The sequence below is a fragment of the Schistocerca cancellata genome, chromosome 7, assembly GCF_023864275.1.
Source record: "Schistocerca cancellata isolate TAMUIC-IGC-003103 chromosome 7, iqSchCanc2.1, whole genome shotgun sequence".
Lineage (NCBI taxonomy): Eukaryota > Metazoa > Arthropoda > Insecta > Orthoptera > Acrididae > Schistocerca > Schistocerca cancellata.
The window spans coordinates 493,204,345-493,232,298 of record NC_064632.1 but is presented as its reverse complement, the minus strand read 5'-3'; the positions used below and the strand labels follow the sequence as shown (position 1 = coordinate 493,232,298).

The window sequence follows — 27,954 nt, the reverse complement described above, 5'->3', positions numbered from 1 at the left end:
AGCAAGTTTCGGGTTGTGTGATTGTAAATCCGTTCAAAACCAGGGAATCATAACAAATGGCCATTTCCGATGTATTTAACTATTCTCTGTATAAAAATACGTAAATATCTGTCCCATTCATCTCATCTTCGATCTATAGATCTGTGGCATGTTTTAGAAACTTGCACCTTTACAGACAGTAAATACTAGATTATCACATGAAGAAGCGTAAATTTGCGTACAGTCCAGACGTAGGCTATTAACTATGTTATATTTCATTTAGGAAATTCAGTAATAGATTGCATGATGTCGGGTTTCCAGATGCACTGAATTTCAGCTCACTATATTTCGCTGTAACACTTCAATACACAAGAACTATGATTAAGTATTCGGTTGCAGTGTTTGAATTCTTATCTTTGATTAAGCTAATGTAGGTTTCCGATTGGATCAGGGAAGGAGAACTTGTTAAAGGGTTAAAGAACTCAATAACAATATTAGAAGACGAAAACTGCATTGATGAATTATTCTAGGTGGTGACGCGACAGGTTGAGTGGGTGAGACCTCTGGATATTGAGAGTAATCAATACATCAAGTACTACGTGTCAGACAGGAAACTAGGATTTTGTGACAGGCCGATAATAACTTTCACAGAAGTAAGGTGACATGGATGTCAAATGGTATGCACTGATGTATACATTCTGCTTTAGTCAATCTGAAGTCTCTCTCGCAAAATTCAGATATGCGATGTGGCTAGTATTTGAATGACGATACCAGAAAAGTACATAGGTTCAGCCACCGTTCAGTTACGTCCTGCTGCTGTTCAGTTAAAATTTAGCCACCGTTCAGTTACTGTTCAGCCATCATCCACATACCATACAGCCGCTTCCCAACACTGTTCAGCCACTTTCCAGTTACTGTTCAACCACTCTTAGTGTCCAGCCACTGTTCAGTTAGCGTTCAGTCACTGTTCAGTTGCTGATCAGTACTGTTCAGCGAATGTCTGGCCGCTGTTTAGAAGCAGTGTAACCACGGCAACAGCAGCCCCGAGACCACGAGCAGAGGAGTGGCCAGGCGCAGTGCTGCAGCGTTCAGTCCCTCCCTGAGTGTCACGGTGAACTCTTTCTCGAACTGCTCCTCAGCCCGGAACGGCCAGTCAATGCGCAGGAACTCCTGTCGCTCCGGCGTGTATGACTTCCACGTGGGGACGTTGTCTACTTTGCTCTTGTTGGATGATGGGTCCCTGTGGAAACAAACGAAATTTCAATAGGTGAAAACATGTCATATTATACGTGTATTTATGTTTTATACTATCCAACCCAGCAATGCTTCACAATTGCTGAATAGCTTGCGACTTGTTTATCCTAATCTCTTCCCCCCTCTCTCATCTCCTCCTACCCCTGACTTTGTCCGTCTCCTCCTCTTCCCCTTCTCTTTGTCCATCTTCTCCTCCTTCCCCTCTTATTGTCCACCTACCCCTTTCCCACCCAAATCTCTCACCATCCCCTCCTCACTCCTTTCTCTGTCTGTCTCCGCCTTGCACTTTTCTCTGTCCATTTTCTACCTCTTCCCCATCTCAGTCCGTCTCGTCTTCCCATCTTTCTCTGACGTTGAGCTTTATTTCTAGTTACTGCCAACGAAACCTTGATTAGAAACTAATATCGCTTAAAATGAGCGGGTAAATCAAAGGAGATCGTTAATACAAGGGGTACAGGAGAGACCTCTCCATCTGCTAGATTTGTGAGGATAGTAGCTTCAATGACAATATTTCTTATAGTTTTAATGTGTGAAGGGGTAGGACTGAAAAGTTTCGGGTGATTCAGATTCCATAGTAGTATTCTAAACATAAGGTTATAAGCCATAAATAAATCTTTCATATTCCCTCTGAAAACCGATTCAAGAGAGAAAACAAAACAGCACGATGTTGCGTATACAATTTCCGTATATGGAGAAAGAATATGAGTGGAAGAAACAATTTGTCTAATGATGTAAAGACCCAGATATCTAAGTTAAAACTGACAGCAGAAAAGAAAACGAAACCACACATTTTAGCACCACAGAGTTATTTTTCCTCACATTTGGTTTAAACAGAAAATTTTTACATTCTTTTGAAAATAAAATATATAGCTCATACGCGTCTGAATATTAGTAGAGTATCACACAACAATTTGAAGTAAAACGATCAATAATTTATAGAGATTTTGTCCCACTTATATATTGACCATGTATAATTGTTTATTCCACAAATTAAAAAAAAAATATGCCGGCCGGAGTGGCCGTGCGTTTCTAGGCGCTACAGTCTGGAACCGAGCGACCGCTACGGTCGCAGGTTCGAATCCTGCCTCGGGCATGGACGTGTGTGATGTCCTTAGGTTAGTTAGGTTTAATTAATTCTAAGTTCTAGGCGACTGATGACCTCAGAAGTTAAGCCGCATAGTGCTCAGAGCCATTTAAAAAAAAAAAAAAAAACATACAGCCAGTGTCTGTCTGAATGTTCAATAGTGCCTTGTGCAAAATTTTGAAATAAATTGGTCAAGTACTCTTTGATATTTTTACCAAGCTCTACCGGACAATTTGAGGTAGGGAAACTACGCTCTGAGAAACCAGCTCAGAGAGATTCAAATGGTTCAAATGGCTCTGAGCACTATGGGACTTAACATATGAGGTCATCAGTCCGCTAGAACTTAGAACTATTTAAACCTAACTAACCTAAGGACATCAGACACATCCATGCCCGTTGATCCCAGCGGAGGTTCGAGTCCTACCTCGGGCACGGGAGTGTGTTTGTCCTTAGAATAATTTAGGTTAAGTAGTGTGTAAGCTTAGGGACTGATGACCTTTGCAGTTAAGTTCCATAAAATTTCACACCCCCATCCATGACCGAGGCAGGATTCGAGCCTGCGACCGTAGCAGTCGCGCGGTTCGGGACTGAAGCTCCTAGAACCGCTCGGCCACCGCGGCCGGACTCAGAAAGATAACAGGAGAAAATTACATTATTATCAGATTATTGAGTACTCTTTTAGTTACATTAGTTAACTGCGAATACCATCATTAACACAATGAACGTATCATTTGTACCGTATCTTACAAAATCTGCTGAAAGTTAACGTCATCAACATCAATGCTAGCAACACATCGGCGTACAAGATCCTGACGCTCCATGAGAAATATGCCTTTTGTGTTTGGAATCACATCGCAGGCAGCTACAATAATGGCAGCTAGTTCCATCTCCGTAACCCCTGAGGTCTCATACAAAAGAGACTTAGATATCCCCGTAGCCAACAATCAAACGGATTCAGGTGTGGAGACCCCGCAGGACATGGAATAGGACCTCCCCTTCCAATATAGCGACCAGGAAACGCTGTACCGGTACTGCTCCATCGTGTTGTAGTGTACATCTCTGAGTAGCACTGAGTAATGAATGGCACCGTCGCTGATTCATAGCACGTTCGGTCACTGGACAACGTAAATACGATACAACAGAGCCACCTTATGGACAAGTAAAATAAACAAAACACGCATCATGACTTCCTGGTAATCAGGCTCGAATTCTTTGTTTCCTTACAGGAAATAAAGAATGTATATGCAAATAAACAGCATAGTAAGTGTAAACTCGTATGCACGTTAGTTGTAAATAAGATGGGAAACAGTAAAGCTAGACGTAGCGATCCCAGGTTCCCCGTCTCAGATTGTTCATTAGAGCATTCTCTATGTCATGTTAAATTTTTGTTGCACGCTCTTACGGTAACACCCTCAGTATAAACAGGGTGTATCAAAAAGAATCATCCTATTTTTAAAAAAAATCTTAACTGTTACGTTGTTTCAGATATGTGCGTGAACAACGTGCTGTTGAAGAAAGGTTTGCATGGTTCCCGCTAGGTAGCAGCCCCCACTTCAGTTCTAGTAAAAATGGTGTCGGGACAACAGAAAGCGTTTAGTTTCTACGTTTCGCGCAGTGCTGGTCAGTACTAACTGTTCAGCGTAACTGTCGTACTAGATACGGCGTGGATCCTCCTGCAGCACGGAGCATAAGGTGGTGACATGAACAATCCCGAGAAACAGGCTGTCTGTGTAAAAGCAAATCACCGGCCCGTCCCCGAATGTCTAGCACAGACGTCGAACGCAACCGCCATGGTTTCACAAGGAGTCCGCAGAAATCCGTTCGCCGTGCAGCTCGACAGCTCAACATGCCCCCGATGTCCGTCTGGCGTGTGTTGCGTCGACGTTTACAAACGAAACCATACAAAATTCAGCTACTACAAGCTCTTCGTGAAGGTGACAAACAACAACGTGTGCTGTTTTGTAATTTCGTTCTTGGCAAGATGGAGGATGAAGTTATCTTCTTCGTTTAGTGTTCAGTGTCGAGGTAACACTCCATTTCGGCCGCGCGGGGTAGCCGTGCGGTCTCAGGCGTCTTGTCATGGTTCGCGCGGCTCCCCGCGTCGGAGATTCGAGTCCTCCCTCGGGCATGGGTGTGCGTGTTGTCCTTAGCGCAAGTTAGTTCAAGTTAGATAAGGAGTGCGTAAGCCTAGGGACCGATGACCTCAGCAGTTTGGTCCCATAGTCCATACCACAAATTTCCATTTACACTTCATTTAAATGAAAAGGTGAATCGTCATAATGTGAGAATATGGGACACGGCAAAACTAGATGAAGTTGTTCAACATGAGAGGGACTCTCCAAAATTTAATGAGTTTTGTGCAGTTTCACAGGAAACGCCGAATGGTACAGTTTTCTTTGCTGAGAGTACTGTTACAGGAAGCACATAGCTCGATGTGCTTTTAGAAGTCTTATTTTCCCACAATTGGAGACTGATTAGAACGACTTCATTCACCGAAAGGATGGCGTACCGCTACACTGGCATCTGCAAGTGCGGGAATTTTTAAGTAAAAGGATAACTGAACGTTGGATCGGTCGCAATGGACTAAATGATTCAGCCTTATATTACTGGTCTCCAAGGTCACCCGACCTGACTGTATGTGATTATTTCTTGTGGGTGTTTATAAAATACTCTGTTTATGTGCCCTCGTTACCGGCAACAATGAATGAACTGAGACATCGCATAACAGCAGCTATAGAAGCTGTAATTCAAGATATGCTGGCTGCAGTGTGTGAACAATTTGAATAACGCGTTGACATATGCCGTGCATTTCAAGGTGGGCATTCTGAACAGCCACGGAAAGCTATGAAAAAAAAAATCGTTTTGAGTTTCCCATTCATCAAAAAATTAAATTCATTGCATATGTTTATTAGTTTCAGAAATAGATACGCGGCAAACCGGATGGTTCTTTTTGATACACCCTGCATAAATATACTAGAAAAACAGTGTGATCCTATGCCCATCCGAAAGTTTATTAGAGTACCATGTAAAAATATCAAGTAAACTAGTGAAGAACATTATCATATTTTTGGTAACAATATCAAACCATAAATCGTCTTTATGTAGTAGTATAGATTACATAACATATATTATAAACACTTTATATACAACATAATGCCTGTCAATCTCACACCCTCCATGAAAGCAGCCTGCTAAATACATTGGAAACAATGGGATTTTTCACATAGTTGACGAAACATATTTTCAAAGAAGAGACCGATCTAAAACAAACAATAAAAACAGTTCATCGAACATTTTAGCGATATTCACATAAACCTTAAGTGCTAAAATAATTGTTTTGTTTAACAATTCCAGTAACACAGGTAACGCAGTTTAGACATGAAATTATAAAATTAGCGGAATAATCAACTCAGTTTGAGTGTTAAACACTTCGCCATTGAAAAATATATTATAACTAAAATTAATATGCTGATTAAAACTGCCGTATAACTACCAAACTATATTGCAAGACCATTATTGGCAGACATATGTGGCATGTGCTAAGTAGCAGTGAGACGCTATGTATCTTTTAAAAGTGTATTTATGTACATATGTTCAACTTCTCTTCGTAAACTACTGTATCGATTTCAACAAAACTTGGAACAGTTATCTCATGATATCTGGAAAGAAGCACTGTGGGGTGAAGAACAATCTAAACCTCATTGGGACGGGAAAGAGAAGAGGGAAACATTGAAGCATAACGCAGGAACTCCTACAGAAATTTCAACCAAATTTGTTAGGCACATGACTCATTATTTGCACATAAATACTATGGCAATAAGATTAACACTAAGGGTGGGGCATGGATGAGCAGGTGTGACGCAAAAATGTTCAAAAACGACCTGTTGCTTTTTTATTTACTGTATGTAGATGATTTGGAATACTTTTAAAAGGACGAATTGTAATTTGTCTATTGTTTTCAGTATTCATTGTGACAATCAGGTCGTTAGAGTGAACACTGAAGCCAGCCAATAATTTTGTCAACGTGTTTTGGGACCCAAGATCAAGCCACACAGATGAATACCATAGATAAACTTAATATCCCCACATGGGTCGTCTAGTGAAACAGCATTGAGTCACATTTGCAACGTAGCTTACATGCACATATGTTGACCATCTCTTAAAGCCCTTGGCTCGATAGCAACCAATCTTGATTCACATATTGCTTATCACCTGGAAAGAAATACTGTGGGGATAAAAACCACCAACCTACCACTGGGGTGGAATTATGATGGGGTGGACAACGAGAGGTGGGAAGAAGGCATGGGCAGATAGGAGAGAAGACGGACAGAGAAAGATGGAAAAGTAAATGGAAAGATGGGGAAGAGGTGTTGCACAGGGAGAGAAGCGAGGTGGGAGTGGACAGTGAGGAGTGGAGGAAGGGAGGGGGGCAGAGAGGGATCCGAGATGGACAGGAATGGGGAAATTGATAGAGAGAAGGGGGAAAGAGGAGACAAACAGCGCAACACGATGTGGCATGAAGTAGTGCTGGGGGGGGGGGGGGGGGGGACTGACACCATGAATCCTGCAGGGCTGTCCATAAATCCCTAAGTGTATGAGGGAGTGGAGATCTCTTCTGAACAGCACGTTCTAACGCATCCGAGATATGCTCAATAATGTTCATGTCTGTGGAGTTTCGGGGACAACGGAAGCGTTTAATCACAGAAGGGTGTTCCTGGAGCCACTATGTAGCAATTCCGGACATGTGGGGTGTAGCATTGCCCTGCTGGAATCTCCCAAGTCCGTCGGAATGCGCAATGGGCATGAATGACTGCAGGTGATTAGAAAGGATGCTTACTTACGTGTCACATGTCAGAGTCATTTTTAGACGTATCAGGGGTCCCATATCCCTCCAAATGCACATGCCCCACATCATTACAGAACCTCCACCAGCTTGAACAGTGCCCTGCCGACATGCGGGGTCCAGGTATTCATGATGATGTCTCTATACCCGTACAGATCCTTCCGCTCGATACAATTTGAAACGAGACACGTCCAATCAAGCAACATGTTTCCAGTCATCAACAGTCCAATGTCAGTGTCGACGGGCCCAGGCCAGGCGTAAAGCTTTGTGTCGTGTTGTCACCAAGGGCAGACGAGTGGTGGGCCTTCTGCTCGGAAAGCAGACATCGATGATGTTTGATTCAATGGTCGACAGGCTGACACTTGTAGATAACCTAGCACTGAAATCTGCAGCAGTTTCCGGAAGGGTTACACTTCTGTCACTGTGAACGTTTCTCTTCAGTCGTTGTTGGTCCCGTTCTTCTAGGATCTCTTTCCACTCGCAGCGATGTCGGAGATTTGATGTTTTAGCGGATTCCTGATATTCACAGTACACTCATGAATTGGTCGTACGGGAAAATCCCCACTTCATCGCTACCTCGTAGATGCTGTGTCCCATCGCTCGTGCGCCAACTATAACACCACGTTCAAACTCAGTTAAATCTTGATAATCCGCCATTGTAGCAGCAGTAACCGATCTAACAACTGCGACAGACCCTTGATGTGTTATATTGGCATTGCCGACAGCAGCGCCGTATTCTGCCTGTTTTCATATCTCTGCATTTTAATACACTTGCCTATACCAGTTTCATTGGCGCTTCAGTATATATACAGTGTGGTCAGAAACAGCCTGAAAAGCTTGACAGGGTGTTTCAAGATAGGGTTTGTGGCGAAATAATTCTGAAGAAAGAAATTCCATAAGCTGCGTGTTTTCCGAATTAATTAGGATTTATGTTAGGTAATCAGGCCGTTGCGCACGCAGATTCAAGCGGTCCGTCAGAATTGGTGTCGCCAGGCATGCGCTTCGATTTGTTTCTTAAAACCAAACAAGAGAGCGATACAAAACTGGACATGGAACGGCAGCAAGGGTAGGACCCGAGCCAAAGGCTAAACAGCCTCGTATGCTATTATCTACGCTATGATAACAACTGGCACTAATTGTATCTGGCGGGCAGCTTGAATTAGTGCGGCCTTATTGGGTAACTTCAGTGCTAACCATCCCGGAAACGGCGTAACCATAGAGAATTTCTTTTGAATAATTATTTCTCAACATAATCTACTCTACAACACACTTACACATTTAGAAGCTTTTGAGACTGTTTCTGACCACCATACATAGTGACCACTGCAGCTGAAGTCAGGATCAGGTTAGGACATGGAGTTAAACTTGCTCGTTATATCCTCTTTGGATACTGAAACAAGAAACTTCCAACAACTGTCAGTCGGGGTGGCCGACTGAGTTATGTTACATAAATTATGCGTCTGAAAGCATGCCTTTTTTATCACTTGAAAGATGCGAAAACAAACTACTGAAGTATACTACAGATTTGCAAGCACATACATTACAGAGGGATAAATGGTCCAGCAACGCCAGTCACAGAAAACTGTTACGTGCAAAGGAAGTGTTGTAAACGCCATGTACAAACTAATACCGAGATCCTCGGTAAGTTTACAACGATTATAACTCAGTTCAAACAACAGATTTAACCAGCCTCATTTAATATTGTATCCACCAGCCTTTTGTAGGGTTATAATTGCGTTATCAATTGGATGTATGCCAATTACTGAACCACGGGCGGTTTCTCGTATATCTGTGTCAGATACAAAAAAAAAATATTTAGTGCAAAGCTTAAAGTTATGTAAATGATTTGATTGCTTAGGTGAACAGTAATATCAATGTAGATACTCGTACTTTTCGGTGGTCACAGACTGATTTTCGAGTCGTACTGATATAACATATATATTTTTGTATACTGAAGCAAAGTTGGCATATTTGAAGATAACAAGTTAAAAATTGTATAATGCAATGTAACGAACACTAGAAAATTTTATTTCAGGTTTTAAATAATAATAATAATAATAATATTATATATTATTATTATTATTATTATTGTGTGCGATTAGACCCTGTTGGATCACACAAAGCTTCTTGATTCTTTTTCGTTTTTTTTCCACCCTGCTTTCATTTTTTCAGCATGGGCTCTCTTCCTTTCCTCTGTCCTTTTTGTTTCTGCTTTCTTCGCAGCTGCGTTCTGTGGCTTAACTTCCCATGTATCAACTTCCTGCTTAAATACCTTTCTGTCCAAAATATCTGGATAATTTATCTGAACATTTTGTAGGTCCTTTTTGACCTCTTGTATCCAGAGTATAGTTTTAAGTCCTTTTATGTATTTAGGAATTTTCTGCGTAAGTCTTATTTTGGGTAGCCTACAGACGTGCCCATAAAATTTTAATCACCTTTTTCTCGTATCTGCTGCAATGTTGAACTATTTCTCAGTTGTTTGACGAGATTGTAGTCTATAGTTCTCTTCCGTTTTTTTCCCCCCCTTGTATCTTTCTGATGAATTTACGTTCTTCCTTTAATAAGTTTTCTAGGTCACCTTTTATGTGGAATGTATTTACAATACGGGACTCTATTGATATGACCGTATTTTCTAGTCAGGCTTTAGGTGTCAATTTTTGTAGTGATGAACTCAGGGGGCTTTAGGAAAGATATCTGCAGACCAACTTTCTGTGAACAGTGCTTAAGGGTTTCAACGTGTTCGATTGCTGTTATCTCATCATCCGCTAGTAATTTTATTATTGTTATTGTTCGTAGTAGTATATTAAGCTGAAACTCTCTGTGTGAGTGACCAAAGTCTGACTACAGTAGGGAGCTTCAGCTGGACGTAGTTAGAAGCAGTTACACAGAGATGAATAGTCTGAGTATAGATTAACATATAGATTTGCATTAATGCTAGTCTTTGGGATGGGGAGAAGAAAGACTGCATATAAGATCTTCATATGAAACATGAATTACAGCGATAGTGCTTACTGAAAGGCGTCGTCACACAATCACCCAAGACGTCGGTAAGGGCGCTGAGTCCTCTCACCATAATACAGGACGAACGTCGTCTCTTAAGTTGCAGAGCGCGAGGTCTAGCATGCCTTCTGCTAATGCGTCTCATTATACTTCAGGTACCATCTGGAGATTAGTAATCATTTACAGTGGTTGTGTTAAGTATGTGGTCCTTCGGTCTAGAGCTTCCCAAGTCTGACAGATTGAAGACTGGGCAGCTACCTTGTTACTCTGTATTCGCGTCGTTCATTATAGTCTAGCAGATGCAAGATGAAATTATATGACTTTTTCTAATTTTTTCGTCTCTTTCTGAAGATGTTTTACTTTTTACAAAATATTTTAATTCTCTTCGCCATTTCATTCAGTATACTTAGAATGACGGAAGAGGTCAATTTGACCCCACTGTAATTTCTCTCCTGAACATAAATAAATTATCCAACAATATAGTGGCAACAGTGAGCAGTAACGCAGAGCAGTTGCTCCTCATTGTTGCAACTTGGAAAGTGTACATTCTAGTCCTCCACAGCTTATGTTGTGTCACTCAGGCAGTCTTTGTCTGTGGAACGCGCTTAGAACATGTATCAACAGCGCGGACTTCCTGATGAAGTGTTACATCTCTTAGAGAATTCCGAAACGGAAATTGACTTCACTGATGAACATGAAGACAGTGGAAGAGGATTCAGATGTTGATATACATCAATCATCTCCTCTTTCATCACAGCAGGTACAGTTGGAAGCGTCTACAAAGATGTGTGCAAGGGATGGAACCGTCTGGGAGACTGGAAATTATTCATCTTCTGGAAGGCGGTTCGCTGTGAGTGTTCTGAAGGAGACAGGAGGTCATACTGGTTATGCTTGCCAACGAGTAGACAGCTCAGACATCAGTGCCTTCCATCTTAGTTTTGATGAAGCAATGGTACTTCTCATGAAGGAAGACACAGAATCAAATGCTCGAAAAGTACTAGAAAGCAATGACTGGACTGTGTCATTTTAGGAACTGGAGAATCTGATAGCCATCATGTATGTTTGGGGTGTATTGTGCACCAAAGGTAAGTCTGGGGATGATCTCTGGTCACACTCTTGGAGGCCTGCTTTCATCCAGGACCTTATGCCAAGGGGCAGATTCCAGGAGCTTCTCGGATTTCTCCGTTCTGATGAAAAATCAACCCGGGCTAAACCTCTGGCAGCCAGAAAATTCGCTCTTGTTTCTGAAATTCGGGCAATGTTCGTTGAAAACAATATTCGCGCTTACTGACCTGGAGAAAATATAACCATTGACGAGAAACTGTTACCAAGCAAAGCAAGATGCAGGTTTACTCAATTCATGTACAACAAACCAGACAAATATGGTCTCAAATTCCGGTTGGCTATTGATGTAACGAGAAAGTATATATGTAATGATTTCCCCTACCTAGGAAAAGAGGACACGCATAGAGAGAAACAGCCACTTCGAGAGCACGTCGTTCTGAGTGTCATGGAGCCATTTGTAAAACAAGGAAGAAATGTGACCACAGACAACTTCGTTACGTCTCGTCAGCTTGCTAAACAAACTCAACGAAAAGAAAACTTTGTTAGTTGGTGCAATGAACAAAATCCGCCGTGAAATCTTCGATGATGTAAGGAATCCTAATGCTGAAATACACTCCACCACAGTACTGCACAATAGTGGCAACACAGACTGCACCTTGATTGTATACCAAGGAAAGAAGAACAAAAATGTTATGCTTCTGAGTACGCTGCATGCTGAAGTAGGAATTAGCAAGGAAGGAATGCAACAAAGTATGGAGTGGACGTGGTTGATCAAATGACCCGTAAATATACTGCAAAGGTTGCATGTAGGAGACGACCAATGCATTTCTTCTATAAAATATTTGACATGGCGCCAATAAATGAGTGGGTCATGTATAACATAGCAACGAACAAGTAAATGGAAAGGAAGAAGTTAATACTTCAGCTGGCAAATGGAATCAAGGGAACGAAAGAGCAAGAACATCAGGCAAAGGAAGAGGATATTGGTCTGAAATCACTAAGAAAGTAGAGGATGTGCCAGATCAGCCTCTGCAAAGGTAAAAAGATCAGCGAAAACTGTGTAAAGTGCCACATATGCGTGTGCGGATAAAACAGAAGTCACCTATGCTATGTGAATCTAGCAGCTTCAAATGACTTGAATGAAAAGTAGTAGAGAGCTATTTGTAAAACACATGTGAGATAAAATGGACGAAATATACTAAATGTGTCTAGAAGGTTGTATGAGTAGTTAATAAATTAAAAACTATAGAAAAGGAACTTGTTAGCAGTAGCAACAATTTGTATGATCCATTGTTCAAATAAATTAGTAATTATTACACTACTGGCCATTAAAATTGCTACACCAAGAAGAAATGCAGCTGATAAACGGATATTCATTGGACAAATATATTATCCTAGAACTGACAAGTGATTACATTTTCACGCAGTTTGGATGCATAGATCCTGAGCACACAGTACCCAGAACAACCACCTCTGGCAGTAATAAGGGCCTTGAAACGCCTGGGCATTGAGTCAGACAGAGCTCGGATGGCGTGTACAAATACAGCTGCCCATGCAGCTTCAACACGATACCACAGTTCATCAAGAGTACTGACTGGCGTATTGTGACGAGCCAGTTGCCCGGCCACCATTGACCAGACGATTTCAATTGGTGAGAGATCTGGAGAATGTGCTGGCCAGGGCAGCAGTCTAACATTTTCTGTATCCAGAAAGGCCCGTACATGACCTGCAACATGCAGTCGTGCATTATCCTGCTGAAATGTAGGGTTTCGCAGGGATCGATGAAGGGTAGAGCCACGGGTCGTAACACATCTGAAATGTAACGTCCACTGTCCAAAGTGCCATCAATGCCAACAAGAGGTGACCGAGACGTGTAACTGATGGCACCTCATACCATCACGCCGGGTGATACGCCAGTATGGCGATGACGAATACACGCTTCCAATGTGCGTTCACCGCAATGTCGCCAAACACGGATGCGACCATCATGATGCTGTAAACAGAACCTTTATTCGTCGGAAAAAATGACGTTTTGTCATTCGTGCACCCAGGCTCGTCGTTGAGTACACCATCGCAGGCGCTCCAGTCTGTGATACAGCATCAAGGGTAACCGCAGCCATGGTCTCCGAGCTGATAGCCCATGCTGCTGCAAACGTCGCCGAACTGTTCGTGCAGATGTTTGTTGTCTTGCAAACTTCCCCATCTGTGGACTCAGGGATCGAGACGTGGCTGCACGATCCGTTACTGCCATGCGGATAAGATGCCTGTAATCTCAACTGCTAGTGATATGAAGCCGTTGGGATCCAGCACGGCATTCCGTATTATCCTCCTGAACCCACCGATTCCATATTCTGCTAACAGTCACTGGATCTCAACCAACGCGAGCAGCAATGTCGCGCAGCAATGTCGCGATACGATAAACCACAATCGCGACGGGCTACAATCCGACCTTTATCAAAGTCGGAAACGTAATGGTACACATTTCTCCTCCTTACACGAGGCATCACAACAACGTTTCACCAGGCAACGCCGGTCAACTGCTGTTTGTGTATGAAAATCGGTTGGAAATTTCCCTCATGTCAACACGTTGTAGGTGTCGCCACCGGCGCCAGCCTTATGTGAATGCTCTGAAAAGCTAATCATTTGCATGTCAGAGCATCTTCTTCCTGTCGGTTAAATTTCGCGTCTGTAGCACGTCATCTTCGTGGTATAGCAATTTTAATGGCCAGTAGTGTATTTATAACTGTAACTAATTGTGATTACTAGAAATAAAGTATTGATTAACAAACACTAGAAAAGTACTGGTCTAAGTCAAATATGAAATTATTTTAGGTGGGGTCAAAGTGACCCCTTTCCACCGTTTAAGAATGTCAGACACTCCGCCGTTGTAACGATTTCACTGTTTTCATACTGTGCGGTTTGTCTCAGAGGCTGTCCAGATAAACATACATCGTAACTCACCCTCCATATGAAGCTGCGACAGCTCCATGAACAGAGCAATAGGCACTGTTTTAGGTCTTTCCACGGTGGGTTATTCAGCAACTGTGCTGAGTCACATAGTGCTATTATTTCAGCGGTGTTCGTACAGAGGGTCACTGAACCGTTGTAAGCCACTAAAACACAGTATTTCAATGAGCCAGTAAGAGGGTACAAGTAGCTGGCTGGAACATATAACATTATCAGAAAGTTGCCGTAGAAAATGCTATTTTGGTGCCTAAAAGGTAGGACATGGACCATGCCTTAGTTGTGGGTTCGCTACGTGTACGATGATATTTGCACTATGGAGGCCCTGGTTAAAGAGAAATAACAAACAACTCGACATGACACGGTTTTGTGCAGATTGGACTAACTAAATGTAATTCAAGGTAACACACACACACACACACAAAACTTTCTTGGTTTTGTGTGTGTGTGTGTGTGTGTGTGTGTGAGTGTGTGTGTGTGTGTGTGTGTGTGTGTGTGTGTGTCTTTTTGGGTGAGGAAAGTTGGTGTTATAGAATAGCAAAGTCAGGTAAGGATTATAACTGGCCAGTCAGGTGGAAGGCCATGGACAACTGGAATTTCGCAGAACGCGACTGGAGAGGTCCTCGTTGTAGGGGACACATCACTGCCAGGCTTCAGGCACCTTGCTGGACTCTCTGGTGTAAGACACTTTAATTTCCGCGCTGAATTTTCTGAAGACGTTGCATCCGCACTCAGTCGCTGTCGATGGGTGTCATTGTGACGGCAGTAATCAACACAGAACTGCAGCCACAGCCTTCATACTTGCCCAAGTATTACAACCGTGTACATCCCTCACCCCCTCACCCACACAGAGAAAAAGGGGAGTGCTGCCCTCCCGAGTACATAGCGTCAGTGGTCTATCGCTGCCAACCGACCACACATCATCTGGGAAATGAAATTAACTACAGCACACGAACAACTGACCACCTGCCATTGTTGTAGAAGAAGCGGTCGTGAGGAATGTCGTTAATATGATTTATTTTTCTGCCCTTTTCAAAATATATCCATGACAGAGAGATATTAACTGCTTTGTAATGGTTTATTGTATAGTGCAACAACTAACAACGGTGAAATGCTGCTGTTTGTAAAAAGAAATCAGTATTGTAATGTAACCTACGAGAGTACTTTCGTCCAATAAATTCCCATGAAAGAATGTAATATTTTCGTTGGCCCTTCATGGTTAGTGAACCTGATTATTCCAATTATAATTCCAACAATGCACAGCGTCGAGCTCATTGTTGACAGTCGTTTGAAATGGTCAGTGTGTTGTTCACGATTGAAAATGCCGAAAACCGAGCTTGGTGCCGTTATTAAACATTTTCCTTTGATGGTTGGACTGGTGTACAAATCAAAACTGGACTGAGTGAAGCTCACGCCGTCTCTGCACCGTCATTAAAGACCATTTACTTCTGGGTTAATCAAATTAAACGTGGTCGGACAGCATCTAAGACGAAGTGCGCTCCTGGCGTCCAGTTAAGACATCACAAAGGAAACCTTGGACAAAATCCATGATGTTGTAATGCAGGACCGTCGAATAAAAATTCATACTTTGCTGAGACTGTAGACTTGTCAAATGTACGATGGCGTAATATTCTGCGCGGAGATTTGGCTATGAAGAAGCAGTGTGCGAGGTGGGTGCTGCCATTGTTCACAGTCGACCAAAAACGCACAGCATTTCAACGCATTGTCTAGCGACGCTTAATAGAAATTTGCAAGACCTTTTGCGCCAATTTTTGACACCTTTCCGCCAATTTGTGACCGTTTATGAAACTTGGACTCATCATTAGACACCAGAATTACAACGGTAGTCAGAACCATGGACAAAAGCTGATCGAGATACACCGAAGAAGGCTAAGACCGTTTTCTCACAGATTACTTGAAGAAAGGCAGAATCATTACTGTGCCCTAATATGGTTCAATGGTAGACCGTTTCAAAATTGCGTTGACTGAGAAAAATCAAGGTTCACACGCAAAAATTTGCTCTTCACCAGGATAATCCGCAGCCCCGCACGTTAGCGATAACAATGGCGAAATGCATGAATTAGGCTTTGAATAAACTATTGAAATGTAATCAGTTTGTATTCCTGCGTCTGATGATCCTAATCCGTTCATTTATTATTAAATTCTAATGGTACACGTATGTATAATTATTTTGTAATTATTAAATACGATCATCATCTGCTGACCTCAAACGTGAGGTGTTAATGACGGACTACTACACAAAAGCGAGCTGACCAGGACATTTACTGTGATGGTCAGTTCTTCTCAAGATCGTAAAGCAAGATAAGGATGCAGGTACTTGATTGTGGGTAGACAAGCTTAGTCATATACCAGCTAAATATTTCCTGTCTCCTGGAAAATTCTGCACTGCAATGAAATGAAGCAAGGGCGACATGCGGCTCTGCACCACCGATCAGTTGACTGAGGCAGAATGTTCTGTCTCAATGACGCAGCAACCTGTTCTCATCAAAATGCTTTAGTTGTGCCATGGTGTTTCATTCTTAGTCACAAGACACGTGTTGAAGATTTTGCCGAGAGGAGCTCGAAATCATTAATGGGCTGAAACGTCTTGGTGAATTATAATTACGTGTGTGACTGGGACTCGAGTCCAGAACATTTTACAGTCCCACGACAAGTGCTGTACGGACTGAGGTATCCAGACTCTCACAGTATGACATGTTGTCACTACAGGAGAAAAAAGAAGAATCCCATAATGCTCGCGTCTGATGACTGAAACTAGTAATGAAATAAATGATATACGATTTGCAGCCTGCCGGTGATGACTACGTTTCCCGTACGACGGACAATGTGTACCACTATACCCAAGATCTCTGCCATCACAGACTGTTGCAAGCGATCTGTTTAACATACGCCTTATACATCCCATGCTTCCATGTTGATTTCGTGTTTCTCAGAGCTCAGGGGTACGAGTGTATGAACACTGTACAGAAGTCTGTCTACCAATAAAACCATACATTTGGTTGTGAGTAGCTGAAACCTAGTATTTCAAGATACACTGCGTAACACGAAGCATCACCTATTCGAAACCTCTTAACTGTTTCCCATTGCGATGCGCAAGTTTGAACTTTGACTGAAAGTTGGCTACAACCGTTGTCTGTAATGGTGCGAAAGCGTGGCATCCTGCGACGTCACCCTCTGGGTTGGCGACGCTTGAAACGGCAAAGTGACATCACATTCGAAAATAAGGCTACTGCTCAGAAGTTCATGTGAGCTGTCAGGTGGCTTAATGAAAACACACTGACACTAAATTACACCACAATTCTACCGAACACCACCGTGGATGTGTCATATGATGGGACAGCCGTAATCCACATCTCGCCTTACCTTTTTAACGCCTCTGCCGATCTATGTCAGAACTGTCCAAATCACGCCTTTTTCTAATGGGTAGCCGACAAAAACATTTTAGACACACCGATGCTCATTATCGACACGAAAATGCCTCAGGGGCTGGCATAAAGGGCGTCATGAAACCATCCCTACACTTGGGGCGTTGATTCCAACACATTTCATAGTCGAAAACGACAGTTCGCATTGCCATGAGCAACAGGACGATGTGCTTATCAACTTTTACACTGCTGTCACCTCTTGGCAATTAAAATCTAATCTGAGGAAACTGTGGGGCTGCAACCACACTGAACACGATCTGACCCCCTTAGGAACGTAGTCCGGTCGCAATTTTTGCTCTGGTGTTCAGAGTGATACAACTATGGATCGTTCAAGAACATTCAACGAAATTTAAATGTGAGCCGAAGTAGCAGAGGGCGATTATGCTTCTTCAGCCCTAACGCTTCGAACTCTTCTCTGGCATGATCATGAGCGGCTGCAACATTAACATGTGTGTGAATAAAACGTCAAAGGGTCCCTCTGATGCTGCCAGTTCGACAACATCCTCGGTGCCACCCAAGCACTTTTGATGAGCACTTTGGAAATATACCTTTCAGAAATTTCGACGCCAAATCAGTCTGGCAGCTGCTCAAGCACCTGAAGGTAGGCACACCCCACCTACGTGTTGTTGAAGGGGTTGCCTAACCATTAGTTGCTAGGGTCGTCAAAAGAAGGGGTGATATGTGGTTAAGAAAGGCTCTGACGTCTTTCCCAACGTGTGATACATCCACAGAGGCATTGGGCAGAATTGTGGTGAAATTTGATGCCAATATGTCATCATTAACCCACATAACTTCTCACATGAACTTCTGAGTTATGGCCCTTTTTCACAAGAGTCGATATCGAACAATTTGAAGCTTCTCCGATCGATGACGTGGCAGGATGCCAAGCTTTTGCACTATTACAGAAAATGATTTGAGCCAAATTTCAAACGTACGCGTTGCAGTAGGAGACAGATACAGAATTCTGAGAAAGTGATCCTGTAATTTTGTTGCGCATTGTAGCATCGAGGTGTGGACAACAGTTCAGATTAGATTGTACTTACCCATAAATAATGAAATTAGCAAACAGGTGCACCATCCTCTGGGAAACTTTGTCCTCTTCTTTCGTAAGATTGTAATCCAATCTCGGAAAGAGGTACACCAAATCCATCGCATGTTCTATGGCTGTGAACAATACAAACCGAAACTTAATGCTCTCTTGTAATGTTGCATGATAAACATCTTGCACTTCCTATATTAGTATTACCGGAAATGCAGTAGCTTTTAAGTGGAGACTGTTTATAATAGTAATAGTAATAATAATAATTATAATAATAATAACTGCCCGTGTGGAGTTCATAGTCTCCCATCGGGCGCCTCCCCAGGTGGCGGATAGGGGAATGCTCTCCAGGTATGGAGGGTGCCGGGGAAATAAAATACCCGGGGTGGACCAAAACTATCAACAGAAATCCACTAACGTCTGCCTGGTATCCAGCGGTTACGGGTCAGCGTCTGTTCGCCTAGATGATGCTGCTGCAGCAACCTTCTTGATCTCAACAATCAAGTCGTATTCCTCGTGATCCTTCCTCGGAAGGACCACCATCAAGTTATTTTTCAACTTGAAAACCGAACATGATGATAACACAAGGAATGACTCCACAACCCCGGGCACCAGTCACAAGGCTGGCTTTACCTGGTCATCGGATTCCGGGGGACCAGGAGCTTCTTGTTACGCCTAAGGTTGAGAACCAGACGACGTCCAATTTATTACACACAAAACAAAGACACTTCATCGGTACACTTAATACTAATACTCTCTTAAAACTGGGCAAGATCGAAAACCTTACAGACGTGCTGCAAAAATTCCAGATTAAAATCCTTGCAATCCAGGAAACATGATTTACGGACGAAAACCATTTTGACACAGACACCTACAGGATCTACAAAGGAAAACCAGCAGTTAAAACTAATGAAAAAGGACTCAAACAGTTTGGTACAGCATTTGTAGTCCACAAATCCATCAGCGACTCTGTCATTGACTTCCAGTCTGCCTCAGAACGTATAGCAACGCTCTCCCTTCAAATCGGCCAACAAAGCATGTACCTTGATCAACGCACACGCACCCACAAATAACTGGAAAAACTTCAATAGTCACAAAACATCAGAAAAATATCAACAATTTCTAGTAATCCGAAAACAAACATCGAAAACTATTCGGAGGGAAAAAAGAAATTATGACAAACGGCGACTAGATGAGATACAACAAGACTTTAAGAAGAACAACACCAGGAATTTTTATAAGACGTTTAAAGAACATATTGCAGGGTACCAGCCAACCAATCTTTGCTTCAAGAAACCGGATGGTTCACTTGAAGCTAAGACGAAGAATAACTGCCAAATCCTCGCACCAACTTCTCAACTGCCAAGACCTACAGAGGATATTCACTACCAGTCGTCTACACCAAATCCGGACGCTAAGCAACCAACCATCAACGAAATAGTAGAAATTATCGAGACACTGAAAAACAATAGAGCCCCAGGAGAAGACGGAATTATTGCAGAACTTTTGAAACTAAATGATGAAAGATTAACAGCAAATTTTCCACAAAATCATATTAAACATTTGGGAATCTGAACAGATCCCTTCTGAATGGAAATGCGCACTCATCCATACACTCCACAATAAAGGGGACAAAACTCAACCAAATAATTACAGGGGTATCTCACTCATGCCGGTCACATATAGAATCCTATCAAAAGTTCTCATGAACAGATTAGAAGAACAAGCTGACACACAAATAGGAGAATACCAGGCTGGTTTTCGCAAGGGACGATCCTGCATAGAACAGATCCGGAATCTGAAAATGATTCTCCAGTTGAGAAACACCCGAAACACAGTGGTCACTTTTGTAGATTTTAAAGAGGCCTACGACTCAATAGACAGAGTAGCGCTCTGCAAAACGCTGGAAGAATTCAGCATTGACAGAAAGACAAGAACAATCATTCGGAAAACATTAACTGACACAATCTCCAAGGTTAAATTTATGGGCAATATCTCTGAACCATTTGAAATCCAAGCTGGAGTGCGACAGGGTGACGGACTTTCACCATTATTCTTTAATACCATTCTTGAAAAAAATATCAGGACATGTGAAAAAGAAGTCAAAGGAATCCAAATTGGCATTAGAAAAAATAATAGATTCAATGTGAAGTGTTTAGCTTTTGCAGATCATCTTGCAATCCTCACAAATAATAGAAAAGAAGCCACTAACGCCATAGAGAAGTTACACGAAACTGCACAAAGAACTGGCCTGCAAAGTTCGTATGAGAAAACCCAGTACACAGAAAGAGTGCCACAAGGCAAATTGCCTATTGTGACAACCCATGGGAAAATCGTACAAGTACCACATTTTAAATACCTGGGAGAAATCATCCAACGATCAGGGATCAACCTAAAGGCCAATGAGGAAAGAATAAAAAAACTATAGAAAGCGTATAAACTCACGTGGTACTATTATAACAAAAAGTCCGTATCCATTAACGCAAAATTGAGGCACTACAACACTGTCGTACTTTCGGAGGCACTGTATGCATCTGAAACAACACAAATAGGTGGGAAAACTAAAATCAAGGAAATAGAGAAACAAGAAAGGAAAATTCTCAGGAAAATTTTTGCCCCGATACAAGAGCAAGGAATCTGGAAGAAGAGACCAACCTCAGAATAATATAAATATACAGACAAGATTACGGATATAATAAGGAAAAGAAGAATGCAGTTCTACGGACATATCCACAGGATGAATGAAAACAGAATTTCAAAGTGAAGCCGCCGTTGGTGACCGAGCGGTTCTAGGTGCTTCAGTCTGGAACCGCGCGACCGCATCAGTCGTAGGTTCGAATCCTGCCTCGGGTATGGATGTGTGTGATGTCCTTACACCACAACACAGAAGAGACCAGGATGGAAATGGACAGCGGAGCGAAATGAACAACGCAGTGAACACATGAGGAAAATTTGGGCTCAGAAGAAACATAAACAATCATCATAAAGGAATTCAAGTTCAAACGCTCTCTTTAAATGTGAATAATCGAAAATAATAATAATAATAATAATAATAATAATAATAATAATAATAATAACTGCTTGTGGGTCAATGGACTGGTGCAGTCTTTCAGTTCGACGACGCTTAGGTGACACGCATATCTTTAACCTAGCCTAATAATCGTACTATGGAAAGGGGAACTACGGTTTAACGTGGAATTCATACCACATGCCATTAAGGAATGCTTGCCTCTGTTGTTAAGAAGTACGATGCAATGTTCCCTAGGAACTTATTAACAACGGAAGAACTGCAATATCCTTTTTATCTGCCGATATCGAGCATCGACTTCCAATTAAATTGTCCTTTCGAGTACGGGAATTACATGAAGTGTAGAACGAGTAAAGTTTGTGACGCTGGAAAGACTGCGTATGGAACTTGGGGTCTCTCCGTGAGTCGTGCATGGATAGACAAATCTGTTTAGGCTGCCGCTAGCGTAATGAGGGAAACCCAGTTTCGAGTCCCGGTACAGCACAAATTTTCATTGTCATCATTACATTACACAGCTGATGGTTGTCTGTATTCGCAGCTTCGAATACATTTCATGTATTAAAAGCAATAGTGTTTTATGGTCATGTCGGTATCGATTATCATTATCTTCTTCTCTGCTGCACCTAATTTTGCAGCTTTTTCCAATATAGAGAAGAATATGGTAAACGTGACCAGGTAATACACAGACTTTAACTAGCATCTGGTGAAGAGGAGTGTTTAACATCCCGTCGACGATCAGCTCATTAGAGCACACACTCGGATTACGAAAGGATGTGGAAGAATATCGGCCGTGCCCTTTGTCAAAAGTAGCATCCCTGGATTTACCTGAAGCGATGTAGGGAAATCACGGAAAACCTCAATCAGGATGGCCGGACCCGGGTTTGAACTGTCGTCCTCCTGAATGTGAGTCCAGTGAGCTAACTACTGTGCTACCCCGCTCAGCCATCTGGTGAAGAACACAATATTATGGCGTATGATGACCATACTTCCAGCTAATATAAATTAGTCAAATAAGAAGTTGCTCGACAGAGTAAGTTATGATTTCCTTTAATTACATTCAGAGGAAGTGTGTTGCTGACAGGAAATTGTTGCTACCGTTAAATAAGCTGTTGTGTGGGTGCTCGCTCTTTCGAAAGAATTGCAGAAATCAAAAGCCGATAGCAACAGCCTTTCACGAAAACTCATGATTTCTTTTAATATCATAGAATAAGTACACAGCTACCTAGGGCATAAAATAATAACGTCAGGAAAAATTATGGAAAGGACGTTATTAGCAGTGTTGGTGGTAGTGGTATTGTATAATTTATGGGTTTATTTCTTCCTTTGCAATTACAATGAAGATCAAAATATTTCAAAAATGGTTCAAATGGCTCTGAGCACTATGGGACTTAACTGCTGTGGTCACCAGTCCCCAAGAACTTAGAACTACTTAAATCTAACTAACCTAAGGACATCACACACATCCATGCCCGAGGCAAGATTCGAACCTGCGACCGTAGCGGTCGCGCGGTTCCAGACTGGAGAGCCTAGAACCGCTCGGCCACTCCAGCCGGCTCAAAATATTTGCGAACAATCAATAGTATTAAAAACTAATATAACGCTTGGCTCATAAACATTTTCATAGACCACAAAAAAGAAGTGAAAGAAAAAATGAAATAGTTGAAGGAATTAGATTCACCAAAGAATTCGGAATATTCTTCATTAAAATGTTTCTGTGTCACTGAATATGATAAGATGTTCTTTCGGTGTTATAATCCGAAAGAAGTGATGGTCGTCAGTCGACACGCGCTGATAGTTCTACAGACCGTATGTGAGGCGAGAAAATAAAAACATGTGGAGGAGATTCACACGCAGCCGAACAACCGGTCATTCGCTACGCCGGTCTCAGTCACTATGGTTTTCAGGGAATCCTCTACTTCTGTTTAAGCTAGTTGTTATTTTGTTGCTCATTTCGTCTCAACAACACGGTTGTCTAATTATGTCTCGATGGGTGGGTATCGCTTGGGTCTCAGGGCCCGGTGAAGCAATTAGTTCTCCGTTGAGTAAGGTTCCATCAGTTCTAATTGTTTTATCAGGAAGAACGATATCAAAGGTGATCAAAGAAACTCAAAAATGTTTGAGATACAGAGGATTTCGTAGCCAAAATATATTGATGGGCGTGATGAAGCCATTAGTTCTCCGTTGAGTAAGGTGCCATCAGTCCTAATTGTTTCATCAGGAAGAACGATATCGAAGATGAACAAAGAAACTCATAAATGTTTGAGATGCAAAGGAATTCGTAGCCAAAATATCTTCATGAGAACAGTCTTCTCCACTGGCTGCCCATTGGCGGATTAAAATACAGTTTTGACTGTGCAGCTATTTTCAGATTAGTATAGCATAACCCGTCAAGAAGACATAGGCTAATTGTGTTGCCGTTTGGATGTTCTTTTAATTATACATTTTTAAATGTAGCACAATCACTTCCACTTGATGGGACTACACACTCTTCATCATGCCTCCATAACCGAAAGCACTCACTAGTGAAGATCACGAGGTGACAGTGTTTTTAATACAACCAAGTACAGACAATGTGGCAGAATTTATCACATGAGAACCCAGCTGTAAAGAGATAGGGATAACACAAGGAAGGAGACAACGTTCTATTAAAAAGTAGTTCGTTAGGCGCTCACCTGGCACGCTGAAACTGGAGCGGTGGCTGTAGGTGTACAGGTAGCTCTTGCCGCCGTGCAGCGTGTTGCAATCCGCTGACGTCATCAGGGGTCCCTTGAACTGCGTAGCACCAATGAACTGCAAGTGTGAGAAGAAGTACGGTTACACGCAGAGTGTCGATAGAGGCATAAACACGCATCTCCAATAGTTCAGTATACTCTAAACTGCGTTTTATTTTTCAGAGTGTTGCAGAGCTGGCAGCTAATTTTTGAAATTAATATTTAAAAGCGTTTTGAAAATGATCTGTTTGAGTTTAAATCTCAAAGACAACAGTGACCGTTTTCTCTAACGCACGCTAATGTGGCAGCACTTGTGATTGAACACTTGCATAAACCATATTTTTTTCTATTACTTAACAAGTGTGCGTAGTTTCACAATATTCACCAGGTGGGGCTCGATTGTGTGATGATAAGTCATATGGACAAAGTATGTAAACTGATTAAACTTGCATCTATATAACGTAGTAATTATTTATTCATGAGTAGATATGCGACTTGCTGTGAAAGTGAGTAGGTGTCACACTGCATACGAAAATGTCCGGAGTTCTGTTCACAATCGGGCCTAGAATATTTCATTACTTATTACTTATTCCGCTTGCGAGGATCCTATACCCTCACACGTATATACTTTCATGTGCCCAAATATAGAAGTTGCTTCCATAAGAGCGTGTAAAAATGTAACAGGACATAGAGAATGCTCCACTGAACAATTTGAGGCACGGAACCTGGGATGGGAGAAGCCAGCTTAAGGAGACATAGAAATAAACTTGTCTTTCGCTTTATCTAGAATTATTGTTTTCTAGCATATTTACAACTAACATTCGTAGAAGTTTGCATGTTCTGTGCTGTTTTTTCCCATGTACACTCTTTATTTCCTGCGAGGAAACAAGGAGGACGAGCCTGATTACTAGGAAGGCATGATGTTGTATTTATTGGTCGCGGGATTCCAAAGGGAGGTCCTATTTCATGGCCTGCAAGGTCGCCTGAACTGAAGCCCCTTGATTATTTCCAATGGAGATATCTAAAGTCTCTTATGTATAAGACTCCAATGGAGACGGAGATGGAGTAAGTTGCAGGAATTATAGCTGATAGTATCGTGATTCGAAACACACCAGGGATATTTGTCAGAGTACGCAGAATCTTGTTTGCCGATGTCATGCTTGCATTGAGGTTGATGGTCGTCAGTTTCAACACATTTTGTGAAATACAATACAAATGGTACGCTCATTGTGTCAGTGATGGTATTCGCAGCTAACAGTAACAAATATAAATAAAAAAGTTCCCAGTAATGTCATTTCATTCGAATGATCTTAAGCTGGCTTCTCTGACACCAGGTTCCTACCTGAAATTGTTCACTTGAGCATACTCTTATGTCCTGTCAAATTTTTGCACGCTACCTTGTATTATAGCAGTATTCAATGCCCCAGGTGCCGTTGCAACACACGACATCATAAAGAATGATAAAGGCGGAGCAGAGGTGTTTGGGGAATCATTCTAGCGACGATAAGGATTGCTAATCTACTTCTACATTTACATCTATACTCAGCAAGCCAGCCTGCGTGTCTGGTGGACGGTACTTCGTGTACCACAGTCACTCTCCCTCCTTCCTGTTCACTTTGAGAATGTTTTGCGACACGATCGATTGCCCGTAAGGGACCGGATGGTCTGGAATTTCTCTAATTTTATTTTTACGATCTTTTCGGGATGTATAGACACATCAAAAACAGTTCTGCGTCATCTCGGTTCCGAGATTTCCGGCACCTGTACAGAAAATTGGAATTGAGATCAACATAAACATAATTTCCGCCCTTTTTAGTGCTCATGAAAACCACACACTGCATGTTGTTTTTTTTTTTTTTTTTGGTTTGTGGTTTTAGGGCGCAAAACTTCTATGGTCATTAGCGCCCAACACTGCATGTTGTACCACCATACAGCGAGACCTTTAGAGGTGGTGGTCCAGAATGTTGTACCCAGTAGCACGTCCTCTTGCATTGATGCATGCCTGTATTCGTCGTGGCATACTATCTGCAATTTCATCAAGGCACTGTTGGTCCAGATTGTCCCACTCCTCAAGGGCGATTCGGCGTTAATTCCTCAGAGTGGTTGGTGGGTCACGTCGTCCATAAACAGCCCTTTTCACTCTATCCCAGGCACGTCCGATAGGCTTCATGTCTGGAGAACATGCTGGACACTCATGTCGAGCGATGTCGTTATCCCGAAAGTAGTTATTCACAAGATGTACACGATGGAGGCGCGAGTTGTCGTCCATGAAGACGAATGCCTCTCCAATATGCTGCCAATGTGGTTGCACTATCGGTCGGAGGATGACATTCACATATCGTACAGTCGTTACGGCGCCTTCCATGACCACCAGCGGCGTACGTCGGCCCCACAGAATGCCACCCCAAAACAGTGGGGAACCCCCACCTTGCTGCACTCGCTGGATAGTGTCCCCAAGGTATTCAGCCTGACCGGGTTGCCTCCAAACATGTCTCCGACGATTGTTGGTTGAAGGCATATGCGACACTCATCGGTGAAGGGAACGTGATGCCAATCCTGAGCGGTCCATTCGGTATGTTGTTGGGCCCATCTGTACCGCGCTGCATGGTGTCGTGGTTGCAACCATGGACGTCGGGAGTGAAGTTGCGCATCATGCAGCCCACTGCGCACACTTTTAGTCGTAACACGACGTCCTGTGGCTGCACGAAAAGCCTTCTTCAACATGGTGGCGTTGCCGTCAGGGTCCATCCGAGCAATAATCCTTAAGTAGCGGTCATCCACTGCAGTAGTAGCCCTTGGGCGGCCTGAGCGAGGCATGTCATCCACAGTTCTTGTGTCTCTGTATCTCCTCCAAGTCCGAGCAACATCGCTTTGGTTCTCTCCGAGACGCCTGGACACTTCACTTGTTGAGAGTCCTTCCTGACACAAAGTAACAATACGGACGCAATCGAACCACGGTATTGACCGTCTAGGCATGGTTGAACTACAGACAACACGAACCGTGTATCTCCTTCCTGGTGGATTGACTGGAACTGTTCGGCTGTCGGACCCCTCGGTCTGATGGGCGCTGCTCCTGCATGGTTGTTTACATCTTTGGGCGGGTTTAGTCACATCTCTGAACAGTCAAAGGGACTGTGTCTGTGATACAATATCCACAGTCAACGTCTATCTTCAGGAGTTCTGGGAACCGGGGTGATGCAAAAAGTTTCTTGATGTGTGTCTATAAGGGAACGCAATATATTTGTTGTCGGCTCTAGGAAATTACGCTCTCAGAGTTTTAACAGTGAATCACACCTTCATGCAAAAGATTTCTCTTGCAGCTTCTGGCAATGGAGTTGGTTGAATATCTCCGTGACACTATCGTGCGTACAAAATGAACTTGTTACGAAACGCGTTGCTGTTCTTGGGATCTTCCCTGCTTCGTCTATCAATCCTACCTTGTGCAGATCCCATACTGACGAGCATTATTTAGATACGAGGAAAGTAAAGGAAGGTAGCTTGGGTTTAACGTCGCGTCGACATCGAAATCATTAGACAGAGC

The 27,954-nt window shown here is 42.5% G+C and overlaps 1 protein-coding gene across 1 annotated transcript in view; it reads right to left on the bottom strand.

Annotated features, from left to right (window-relative positions):
- Positions 1 to 520: 520 nt before the first annotated feature.
- LOC126092840 (carboxylesterase 5A-like) overlaps positions 521 to 27,954 on the bottom strand; it is a 159,355-nt gene continuing 131,921 nt past the window's right edge. The window contains exons 10-12 of the mRNA XM_049908570.1: positions 24,375 to 24,492; positions 18,679 to 18,799; positions 521 to 1,219 (exon numbers count right to left, since the gene is read on the bottom strand). Of these exons, the coding sequence (XP_049764527.1) occupies positions 991 to 1,219; positions 18,679 to 18,799; positions 24,375 to 24,492 (468 nt within the window). The 3' untranslated portion in view covers positions 521 to 990. The remainder of the gene's footprint in view (positions 1,220 to 18,678; positions 18,800 to 24,374; positions 24,493 to 27,954) is intronic.